The sequence below is a fragment of the Triticum dicoccoides genome, chromosome 7A (assembly GCF_002162155.2).
Source record: "Triticum dicoccoides isolate Atlit2015 ecotype Zavitan chromosome 7A, WEW_v2.0, whole genome shotgun sequence".
In the NCBI taxonomy this organism is placed as follows: Eukaryota; Viridiplantae; Streptophyta; class Magnoliopsida; order Poales; family Poaceae; genus Triticum; species Triticum dicoccoides.
This window is the reverse complement of record NC_041392.1, coordinates 689576221-689589032: the sequence shown is the minus strand read 5'-3', so window position 1 is coordinate 689589032 and position 12812 is coordinate 689576221. Positions and strand designations below refer to the sequence as shown.

General features: G+C 45.0%; 1 protein-coding gene across 1 annotated transcript; it reads left to right on the top strand.

The window, feature by feature from the left end:
* Positions 1-10367: 10367 nt before the first annotated feature.
* LOC119327427 (AAA-ATPase At3g50940-like) lies at positions 10368-12125 on the top strand. Its single transcript, XM_037600535.1, has one exon. It carries the CDS (start codon positions 10407-10409, stop codon positions 11853-11855), a length of 1449 nt encoding a protein of 482 aa, XP_037456432.1. The 5' UTR covers positions 10368-10406; the 3' UTR covers positions 11856-12125.
* The last annotated feature ends 687 nt before the right edge of the window (positions 12126-12812 follow it).

Genomic DNA, 12812 nt, shown 5'->3' with positions numbered 1-12812 from the left:
TGTCGCTGTTACCCGAAAGGGATTGACAACCCCTTTAATATGTCGGGTTGCGAGTATTTGCTATTTGTGTGCAGGTGTCGTTCACGTAGTGTTGCGTGGTTCTCCTACTAGTTCGATAACCTTGGTCTCATCACTGAGGGAAATAGCCACCGTTGCTGTGCTGCATCATCCCTTCCTCTTTGGGGAAATACCGACGTAGTTCAAGCAAACATCATGGCGTTCGGGTAGGCCAGAAGGCTCGTTCTGGGAGCACGTTGTTTCTCGACATCCTTGAAATGACTCCAATTTTTTCCGTGGCCATTAGTAGAAAAAGGGTCAAATGTTTAGCTCATTAATTCCGGTTTGTATTTGAGCCGGCACTAATATGACCAATAGTGTCGGTTCCAACGACTAGGCGGATGGCGCTCATTAGTACCGGTTCGTGGAGAACCTTTAGTACCGGTTCATGCCACAAACCGGTACTAAAGAGGTGGTGGCCTTTAGTACGGGTTGGTGGCTCCAACCAGTACTAAAGACCCCCTTTAGTACTGGTTGGAGCCACCAACCAGTACTAAAGGTGGCGGCCTTTAGTACGGGTTGGTGGCTCCAACCGGTACTAAAGACCCCCCCCCTTAGTACCGGTTGGAGCCACCAACCGGTATTAAAGGTGGTGCGCTGCCACCCGCAGTGCACAATGTTTAGTCCCACCTCGCTAGTTGAGAGGAGCTCGCACCGGTTTATAAGCCCCGCCACGGCTACCATGTCGAGCTCCTCTCTAAGCAGGCCTTTGTGGGACTATTGCAAGTCTTCTGCCCTGTGGGGCCTACTGGGCCGTACGGGCCTGCATCCTGGCCCAACTAGAGGTTGGGTTTCTAGTCGTATGCAGGCCGTGCCGTCCCAGTAGGCGGGCTGTTTTTGCTTTATTTCAAAAATAAATCAGAAAAGAACCGGTACTAAAGGTCCCCCAGACCACGGCGCGCCTCGTGCCACGTGGTGGGCCTTTGGTCCCGGTTCGTGTTGAACCGGGACTAAAGGGGGGACCTTTAGTCCCCACTCTTTAGTGCCGGTTCCAGAACCGGTACTAAAGGTCCTTACGAACCGGTACTGAAAGTCGTCTTTCTACTAGTGGGCCTTATATGACCAATTCAAGGCACCATGCCAAGTCTTTTGTTTTTCGACGAGTTTTGCATTTTATAGAGTTTTCTTGTGAAAAAAGACCGATAAATGGCCAGACGTGTCGCAACTTGCATACAGTGTGGAAAATCATTCAAACATGGCATGAGTGCCTACCATGGGCATGTCGAACTGCTTGCAAAAGATGAGGTCATTTCAAGGATGTCCAAAAATAGACCATGTTGAACGAAGGGTTTTCAATAAGTTTCATGGTGACAAAAGGCCGATAAATGGCTGGACGTGTCGCAACATGGATACAGCGTCGGAAATCGTTCAAATATGGCATGGATTCCTATCATGGGCATGCCCACCTTCTTGCAACAGTTCGGTTCCTTTCAAGAATGTCCAAAACTAGACCATGTTCAACGAAGGATATTCGGGTAGGATAAAAAGGAGAAGAAAACCAGACCGAGAAGAAGAAATAAAGAAAACCAGACTGAGAAGATAAAAAGAAGAAGAAATAAAGAAAAAAAATAAAACTTATAAAACCAAAGAAAAAAAGTCCAAAATAAAGAGAAAAAAGAGAGAAGAAAACCAGACTAAGAAGATGCATAACAAGAAGAATAAAAGAAGTAATTAGGCATAACAAGTGAGCTGCCCTAGTTGGTTATAGCGGGTGGAACTAATCAAGAAGTTCGGAGTTTGTATCCTACTTAATGCACTTATTTTTCGAAGGTTAAAACAAAAGGAAAGAGCAATGGGCTAGGCCCAGGATGGAGTGGTGTGCGCTTCAGTTTGTGTGACGATACTCCATGTATAGCATGAGCTTGTGCCAGGGAAGCTCCCTGGCATGATGGGCCTGCCCATGTAGATGCAAGATTGCATTTTTTCCCTGGGTTCGCTCGATCGTATTTAGAAAAATGAAAAAAAAAATAAAAAACAAGAAAAAGAAATCATGAATTCGAAAATGGTCACAGATTATAAAAAATCATGAATTTAAAAAAGGAGTTCATGGCTTTTTTTAAAAATATCCACAAATTTGAGAACAGTAAAATGATTTGAAGAAAGTTCATCGAATTTCAAAAAAGTTCATCAAATTGAATAAAATAATTCATCAATTTCGGGGAAAATTTCATCAATTTGAAGGAAAAGTTCAGGAATTTGAAAAAATTCATCAAACCAGGAAGAAGAAGAAAACAGAAAACAAAAAAGGAAAAGGGGAAAGGGAAAAGGAAAAAGGAAAACAAAAAAAATGGAAAATGGAAAAAAGGAAAGAGATAAAAGAACAAAGAAAAATGAAAAATGAAAACAAAATAAAAACAAAGGAAAAGGGAAAAAAGGAACAGATAAAAGATGGAAAGGTTTTAAAATAGCAGATCTGATTGGATGGTGGGGTGCCCACAGTACCTCAAACCTTGAGGTCGGTCGCTCGATCCATCGTGAGCTAGCCTTTTTTGCGGTTTCAAAATCAATAAGATAAAGGTAGATGGACCGGCCCATCAGTGAGGGTGTGTGTTTGCCTTTTAGTAAAATACAGTATATAGCGAAAATATTTATCTAAAAGAAAAATGTATAAGAAAATATGACCATCATGCTCTCTATTATGAAAAGGTATGGGCTAATGTAAGCCGTCCTTGTGTTTAGGGGAAGGGGTGTACGGAAGCAAAAGTGCCAACTTCGAGCACAAGTTGTTTTGCAGAGCCAATGCCCGAACTCTTTTTTTTTAGGGGCAATGCCCGAACTCTATTATTTTCTCTGTCCATTGTGCAGAGCCAATGGACGACAGGCCTCTGCTTCTCCACTCGGCAGGCCCAGTCCGTCGTCGCCAGTTGCGTCGACCGCATCTCCCTTCCCATTGTCCAGGTGCGTGTGAACCTGTGAACCGTGGGTGGACACTGGACACGGCGGAGCATGCATCGTCCTTGTTGTATCCGTTAATCCCCATTGAGCAGGCAGGCTCACTTGCCATCTTTTTTCTACCACGAGAGGACGGTGACAGTGCATGCCCTCTTTTTCCTCGTGAATTGATGTCTCCTTTCATCTTCTTCGTGTTGTTTCACATTGCACAGTCTGTGTGTCGGCCATGTTACTATCCTATTCCTATGCCCCTGGCCGGCTACTGCACCACATGGAAGCCCAACAGCTACGGTCGGGACACTGCCATGATCGTCCAGATTAAGCGACTGAGCTCTCACGACCTCATGCTCCATCTCCACATAGCGACATGGGCACTTTGCAGAGACTGGGGCTCCATAGATGTCACTTGAGTCTGAATCTCCATATAATTGATTAAAGAAGCACCAATAGTAGCTCTAGAGAAGGAAGGCACTGTTGAAGCTGGTTCAGTATATGCTTGAATGTTGTAGAGATCGGGGTACCTTCGCAAGTACTCCCACTGTAAAGAAATATAAGAGTACTTAGATCACTACTTTACGGTGATAGTAGAAGACGGGAGTGTTCTCTTCCATTATCCAAAATTAGTCAGGCACTCAGAATGACTTGCAAGAAAACGTAATAAGAAAAACCAAGAGGTTGGTTACAGTACACTGGTAATCTCTCGGTACAGGTAGGACTACCATACAAATCTAGCCATATGTAGGTGTGAGAAAAAATAGTTTAAGTAATTGGAATGAATGATGAAGTTCCATGACTTCAGAATTAAGCGTACATTTTTGCGACAATGCGCGTGTGGAAGTCTGTGTTGGCTGTGTGTACCATTGTAATTAGCGGTTTTCACATCAAAATGAAGGTACCACATGACTCGTGAGACACATGAGACTTAGAGTCAAGCATAATCATTAGGCACGCTTACTCGTGGAAAACCTCATTTTGGACACTGATGATGCCTCATCTATAACTGGAGCAGGGCCTGCTTGTCAGTATTCAGCATGTACACATCCAGAGCCGGAGGTCAATTTTTTTAAGGTGTGGCTAATTATTAAGAGAAGTCTTTTTTATGCAAATTGAAAGAGTTAACACACACTACAAACGAAGAACCAAATACAATGAAAATGTGGACATGTTTCAATAGAATAACAACCTAAAACATACCGATAATTAAGCTATCAATGGCGTCTAGAAGACCCATGCAATGACAGTGCCCTGCTCTCCTTCTAAAAATCTTCCTTAATTTTACCAAGATCGGTACTTTTGAAGATCTCTCGCTCAATATAACAAACCATCAACTCATTAAGCCAACCATCGGACATCTAGCTGCGCAACTAGGTCTTGATGATTTTCATTGATGAGAAGACCCTTTCAACGGTTGTCGTCTCTACCGGTAGTAGCAAAGCCAAATCAAGGAGGCAATAAATAGTACTCCATCCTTTCAAGTTCAACCATTTTTTAGCTACGCTTGCAATATCATGACAAGCTCTAAAGTCTTCAATTTCTTCTCATATGGATAATGAATAGATCAAGGTTATCTTCTATATGTGCACGTTCATGATATATGAGAAATCCTCATGATAAATCTTTGTGAGCCTAGCAAGCTTATTCAGATTGAACCTAGAAAAGGTGTTTCTTGGGTCAATACAAGAGAAGTTTTGGAGCAACTCTGAAGATACCTCATTAAAACGATGACCAAACTCTGTGGTGATGGAATCTATAGCAGCATAGAAGGTGTCCACACGGAAAAAATGATCAGCCGTGACATTGTTTCGTCCACCTTTTCTTGTTTTACCCCACTTTGTAAATATGTCATCCATACTTGGTATTGGAATGTCGTTTTGGGTGCAAAAGGCTTTGACATCTTCCAAGAGTGGCTCCCAACCATCATTTCTTCAATTGATCAACTGTGTTCTCACATCCGTAACCAATGACATTACCTGAAATGAGATAATTGTAATTTTAGATGCATTTATACATCGGTAGACTAGATACATATAACATGGTGCATTGCATACCCGAACAACATTTTGATCCTTCTTTTGCAATAGAAGAGATAAACAATTTGTGATACGAAGAATTTCAACATCATCTTCAAGATGAACACAAAGCTAAAAGTCTCTATTTGATGAACCAAACCTCTTGCCCTACATGGAACACACACATCATCCTCAACAATGCCCAAAACTTCTATGACTGCATCCCACATTGATTCATTGCGAGATAAGGTTGTGTACTGAGAGCCCCATCTTGTGTCTCTAGGCCTGACCAAGGATGTTTCTTGATTTCTCTCTCTTCATGTGGGCATCTCACCTCTCTCAATCTTATCCAAAAGAATATGTTTTTGCTTGTGTCAAGCAATTTATGCTTCCTCTTGCAAGATGAAGTACTAAGATTGGCAATCATGGTCACATATTCAAAAAAATCCTCAACGCCCTCGCAGCATCTCGAAACAACAACAACTACCAATTGTAGTAGGTGGGCAAAGCAGTGGATATAGAAAGCTTATGGGTTCTCATCTCAAATTAACTCCTGAAGGCCATTGAATTATCCTCTCATATTAGATGCTCCATCATATGCTTGCCCACATAGTCTTGCAACAACAAGACCGTGTTTAGCAAAAACCTCCAACAATGCCTTCCTTAAAGAAGTAGATGTTGTGTCTAGGACATACTTAATACCTAAAAATCTTTCAACAATCTCTCCTTTTTTGCTCAAATACATGTAGAAGTAGACAGTCATGTAATTACTTGGCCCACTCTACATATAACAAAAGGGGGAAAATCACATAGACACTTAACATACTTCAATACGTACATGACAAGCACGGCCATTTGTTCTTTCACCAATATATCACGACACACTTCAATAAGAACAAAGAAAAGGCAGTCACCCATATCTTCTTTGATTACTTTGGTGACTGCATTTGCACGTTGATTGGCAAGGGAAAAAATTGAATTGTCCCGGAAGTCATGTTGGCATTCTTAGGAAAGCTTGGCACTAACTTTCACTCCAGTGTCACCATTGGGGGACATTGTGCGACAGTGTCACATGTGGTAGTGTGTGTTGGTGACATTAAAATGAAGGCAACCTGACTCATGAGACACATATGACTTATAGTCAAGTGTTTCCATTAGACGGGGAAACTCCTAGAAACCTCATAGAGAATAGTGTCACACGTGGTAGTGTTTGCATATAAGTTTTAAATGAAGGCAGCATATGACTCGTGAGACACATGAAACTTATAGTCAAGACTACTCATTATGAGCAGAGACTCATATGAACCTCGTACAGTATACTCATCATGCTTACTCTATGACTGGTTTTGGTATTATGCAGATGTTGCGCGACAATGTTGCATGGGTAGTGTTTGTCGGGTACTATGAAACAAAGGAAACACATGACTCGTGAGACACATGAGACTTATAGTCAAGCATTCTCATTGGATGCGGAAACTTTGAGAAATCTCGTAGAGGACACTCATCACGCCTACTATATAACTGGAGCGGAATATTACAATCACTCATCACAAATCATACCATGGACAAGTTGCACCTGGCAATCACTCAGATGTCATAGTTAGAGGGGTGGTGGTGAGCACCAGATGCCTGCAGGAAAGTGTTGGGCATGACAGCCTCGGTGGTCGTCTAAGTGATGATGGCGCATGGGATGGCACGATAGGTCCTCCTAGATGAGTTTGTGTTCACAGTGCGGGAGGGGTGGGATGGTGTGGTAGAGACCAGTGGCTAGGGCTTCTTCCAGACATACCCACAGGGGAGAGGGAATAATAGTGAACTAACAAGTTCATAAACCCTAACGCTACAAATTTAGAGTTTTATTTTAGAATTTTAAGTAAGCATATGGTATGGTTTGAGGCATACACAAGTAATTGGCATGCAATTTGACAGTTTGTGACCTCAGTAATAAGCGGACGTTGTGCGACAGAGTCGCACGTGGTATTGTGTACCAGTGACATTCAAATGAAAGCAACACATGAGTCATGAGACACATGAGATTTGGATTCAAGAGTTCTCATTAGACGATGCAACTCCTAGGAACGCTATCAACATTAAGCAGCGTCTGTGCACTGGAGAGGATCCTATCTACTCTATAATTTGAGTGGAACACTATCAACATTCAGCAGCGTCTGTGTGGCGTGGAGGATCCTATCTTTGACAGCGAATTGTCGATGAAAAGCTTGCCACTAACTTTCACTCGAGTGTTACCATTGGGGGATATTGTGAGACAATGTCACATGTGGTGGTGTGTGTTGGTAAATTTGAAATTAAGGCAACGCCTGACCCGTGAGACACATAAGACTTATAGTCAAGCATTTCCATTAGACGGAGGAACTCCTAGGAACCTCGTAGAGAATAGTGTCACCTATGGTAGTGTGTGTCTATGAGTTTTAAATGAACGAAGCACATGACTCGTGAGACACATGACACTTATAGTCAAGCGTTCTCACTCCTAGGAACCTCAGACAGGATACTCATCATGCTTACTCTATGATTTGTTTTGTTATTAAGCAGACGTTGCGCGACAATGCTGCGTGGGTATAGTTTGTCGGCTACTATGAAACAAAGGCAACACATGACTCATGAGACACATGAGACTTATAGTCAAGCGTTCTCATTGAGCACAGAAACTCCTAGACACTCATCATGCCTACTGGGTGGAATATAACAAGGGATAATATCATACAAAAACCAACATTCGGTGGATACCAGCGAAAATGATGTTTTGAAGTTTCCAAAAAAAATATCAAAGAAATGTGGGATGTTAAGAGGGTGATGTTCTATTGCCTTGCAAAATTTCAAGTTTAAACACATCATTGGATGTGAGCTAGGAAAAAGAGAAAATCATAATTGAATAGTATGGAGTTCGGCACTATTCAATGATGATTTTGTCTTTTTCAAAGCCCGCATCCCATGATGTGTTTTAACTTGAAATTTCACATGACAATAGAACATCTTCCTCTTGACGTCCCACATTTTTTCAGATTTTTTTTAAAACTTTTAGACGTGGTTTCCACGAAGTTTTTCTTGAATGTTGGTTTCCTATGATATTCTCCCATTTTGTGGGGCTCTGCGAGTCTCCTTATAGAAACATTCGGCAAAGAGACAAAAAACGAAAGAAGATAAAAAAACTAAAAATGGAAACAAAAAAATGTGGAGTATGCGGATTGAACTCAATGAACTCCCATCACATTAGTAAATAATACACCTTTAACCCTTCTATACAAGACAAAGAAAAATAGTAGCTGAATTATGCTGCATTTTGATTGGTCAAACCGACCATTCTACGTATCAGACATCTCTGCCATTCATCCTTGTGAGATCCAATGATCCATGTTCTTTCTTCGTTCTCCTTATCGTTTCTTCGCAAGGTGTATTTGCTGAAAGGGTGTACATTGAGTGTGTTTTGCCAAGTGTTAATACTCGGCAATGTATTACCCGAGTGCACTGTTACCGGATACGCAAGCCTTGCGCATGGCGTGCCGCATAAGCTCTATGATTTCAGTAGTATGCGGATTTTCTACAACAATACACATGTGGTAGTGTGTGTCGGTAGGTGTGCTACTATACTTGGAGAAACACTAGGCTATATCGGCAATCACCATCCACCATATGGAGCGGCACTCAAGAAAAACACTAGGCAAGTACGTATGAAAAAGGGTCAGCAAAGGTTACTTAGTTGGAAGAGTGTACACTGAGTGTGCCTTGCCGATGTAACAATAGGAAATGTCTCTTCTTTTGTTAAGTATTTTGGATACTAGGCAAACTCGTCGATTTTAGTAGTGCACGGTGAAAGGCGTGTGGCACATGGCATGCTGCAAGAGCTCTATGATTTGAGTAGATGTTCTTCGACAGTGCACATGTGGTAGTGTTTGTCGGTAGGTGTACTACTGTACTTAGAGCAGCTATAATTGCCGCATCTGTCATATGGAGTGCGCTTCACATGGATATGGAGGCCATGAGGGTTGTGCGCAAACACGGAATGGACATAATGCAGCCTCCATAGCTTTTCTTTTCTTTTATATTTTCGTGTCCCATCAACTGAGAAATCCACACACCCAATTTCAAGGATTGAAAAACTAATTTTTGATAACACTACATTACCAAGTGGTTACATAGGGGGTCGAAAAGTTGATTAGTGACATTTTTTACTTCACTGGTGACTTTTTATGTCTTGTGAAAAGCACTAGTTGCTCCTCATCATGATGATGGTGAATGCACTACATGGGGCAGATGGATATGTGATGAGTCCACTAATTGTCTATTCACGACGGTATGGCGGTCCACTGAGGAGGGGGACACCCAATATGCCGTTATCCGTCTCGGTCCATGACACCTTCTCCGTGTTGAATTTGGGCCATCTGATCTGCTCCCTCTCCTGCGACAAGTCCGCCTTCTTCTCGTTGTAATGTAGCCAGACGCCGCAGTCACTCTTCGCCTGGAATGCCTTCTCGGTGGTAGTATGTTTGAAGATTTTGCCGGGATGGACGTCTGAGGCTTAGGCCTTGTAGCGCTCATTCCATGCCTCCTCAACGGTGAGGGGAAAAGGGAGCACGTGGTGGTCAACGTGAGCTCGTGATTGAGGTCTCTCCTGCTAATGAGGAATCAACTTGTAGCCGCCATGCGAGTCGAACTCATGGTGTCTGTTGTCAGATTCCCATCCGATCACTCATCGTAGGTGGGATCCTTCTTCGCCACCTCAAGCACGTAAAGGCGATCGTCTACCTCCTTCTCAGTGATGAGGTCAGCCTCCTCCTCTGTAGCCTCATCCAGGATCCGCTCTTCCTCCTTCGGGAGATGCACCCATTTCGGGTCGGGTGAAGCTATTCGGCCATGGCTACAGGGAGGGTGTGGTGGTGTTCTAGCTGGAGCTTGTCAGCCATTGCGCCATGGCAACGGCTTTTTTGTAGCCAAGGGGCGGCGCGAAAACATGGAGGGAGGAAGGGGGTGTCATTAATGGCTGCGGGTAGTCGGCACGCGGCCGTCCGCAATTAGTAGGCACGCTTCCGGATGGTGCTACTAGAGCCGACAAAAATCGCCATGTTGACGGTTAGTATGTATGCCGACAGGATCAATAAGATAACTTTGCTAGAGTAGTTCTTAATTACTCCATCCGTTTTACTTGTTACAGAAATGGATGTATCTAGAACTAAAATATATCTAGATACATTCATACCTGCGACAAGTAATTCGAAATGGAGGGAGTAGTTATTTTTGTGGAGCACGTGGGACACATGAAATGAGACTTAGAGTCAAACGTTCACACGTTAGACACAAAATCTCTTGGAAACCTCGTACATCATGGTCACCGTGCCTTGTCTATAAATAGAGCGGAACATTATCAACATTCAAAACACACATCAGCACCGTCTGTGAGGGGACTGTTGTTGGTATCGTAGCAAGTTAGCCATGGAAAGCTTGCCACTGACGGTGCTGGACACCTGCAAGAAAGCGCTGGGCACGGCAGCCTCGGTGGCCGGCTACGTGATGCTGGCGCGCGGCATGGCGCGGGACATCCTCCCTCCCGAGCTGCGTGCCGCGCTCGGCCGGGCCGCAGCGTTCGTGCGCGCCCGACTGGGCGCTTCTGACAAGGAGCGGCACGCCCTCGTCATCCGCCGCGACTTCGACTCCGGGTACAGCGAGAACGAGCTCTTCGACGCCGCGCGCAAGTACCTGACCACCAAGATCAGCCCGCGCACCACGCCGTGTCTCGGCCTCGGTCTCTTTCCCGTGGAGCCTGACCGGAGCAGCAGCAGCTGGAGCACGCTTCTGTGCCTGGAACACGACGGCTCCACCAGCGACCACTTCGACGGCGTCGACGTCGTGTGGAAGTATGTGCGCGCAGGCCGCGGCGAGGACGGCACCACCGGGGAGTACTTCAAGCTCAGCTTCGACGCCAAGGACGCCGACACGGTGAGCGAGCGGTACGTACCCTTCGTCATGTCCACCGCGGAGCAGCTGCGGATGCGTGCCCGCGCGCTGAAGATCTCCAAGAACGACGGGGCATCGTGGCAGCACGGCATCAACTACCACCACCCCGCCACCTTCGCCACGCTCGCCATGGACCCGTCGCTCAAGCAGGCCGTCATGGACGACCTCGACCGCTTCCTGAAGCGGAAGGAGTATTACTTGCGGATCGGCAAGCCGTGGAAGCGCGGGTACCTGCTCTACGGCCCGCCCGGGACCGGCAAGTCAAGCCTGGTCGCCGCCATGGCCAACTACCTTCGGTTCAACCTCTACGACCTCGACCTTTCCGTGGTGCCCGACAACTCAGCGCTCCAGATGCTGCTCATCAACATGCGCAACAAATCCATCCTCGTCATCGAGGACATCGACTGCTGCTTCGACGCCAAGAAGTCAAGGGAAGAGGAAGGCAGCCGCAACATGCCGGAGCCGGCCGCCGACCCCGACAACACCCCCCGGCGGCAGCGACCACAACGAAAGCAGAATACTGTAACGCTGTCAGGGCTGCTCAACTTCATCGACGGGCTGTGGTCGACGAGCGGCGAGGAGCGCATCATCATCTTCACCACCAACTACAAGGAGCGCCTCGATCAGGCCCTGCTGCGGCCAGGGCGCATGGACATGCACGTCGAAATGGGCTACTGCCGCTGGGAGGCGTTCAGGACGCTGGCCCGGAACTACCACCTCGTCGACGACCACCCTCTGTTTCCGGAGATACAGCAACTGCTTAAAGCGGTGGACGTGACACCGGCCGAGGTGTCCGAAATGCTGCTCCGGAAGGAGGACGCCGGCCAAGCGCTGCAGGTGCTTAAGCAATTCCTCGAGGGCAAGAAAACCAATGCAAAAAAGGAGGCGCCAGAAATGAAAAACGAAGAAGCAGACAAGGCGATGTAGCAGTTCTTCATGGTAAGCATTTTATCCAAGGATGAGGAGACGAAGTGATCCACGCAGTCTCATCAGTGATGTCGTTAATTATCACAAATAAATCCGCCGTTCTTGTTTCTCAATTACGTAGCATTCTGTTTTCTCTCTCAGAAGAAAACTACTCCTACTATCATGTACTCCTACTTACTTGTATGTTGTTTCCGCTTCTTGCTGTATAATCATGTACTTGACCGTGTTGGTGACTTGCTGCTGCCTATTGTGTAATTGCTTCTCCTACTATGTGAGTTATCCTATATAACTAAACTAGTCATACCCACTTAATTTGCCACCCTGTATACATATATCGCCAAGGAAATACATAAACATATTAAGTTGTTCCAGTGAATCATCTCTCAGCCACTCTTTTCTATTGGCAACCATCTTCTAGTCACTCTCATCATAGGGCGTTCCATTTTATAGCCCTGCATTTTATGTATGAGTTTCCTCGGCCAAGTAATGACACTGAAGACTAGATATATAGCAGCTCACAGACGTGAGTATCCAAAAAAAATCTACCAAACCTGGGGATTGTAGGAGTTGAAATGATCCAAATTAGATAACAAATACAGAGCACTCATGAGAGAAAAAAAGAAAGAGAAGAAGAACAAAGCATGACAAAGGCTAAGTTTTTCTTCTGATAAAAACATGAAACCACTAAAGTCTAGCTATCCGTGCATGTACTGGTAGATGGTGGTTTGGAGACTGGATGCACCCAATTTTATTGGACCAAGATATCAGGGGAACAATCGATCTGGGTAGCTCCTACATCGAACGAATCATTTGCCAGGGCAGGCGCAAAACCTACATCTCGCTTGAGTGCACCATTCTCGCCTGAAAGCTTTTCCTCCACGAGTAGCTACTGGGCCACCCCATTTTTCGGCTTTTTTTCGTTCGATAAGATTTTGTTCGATCAAGACGCTCGATGGT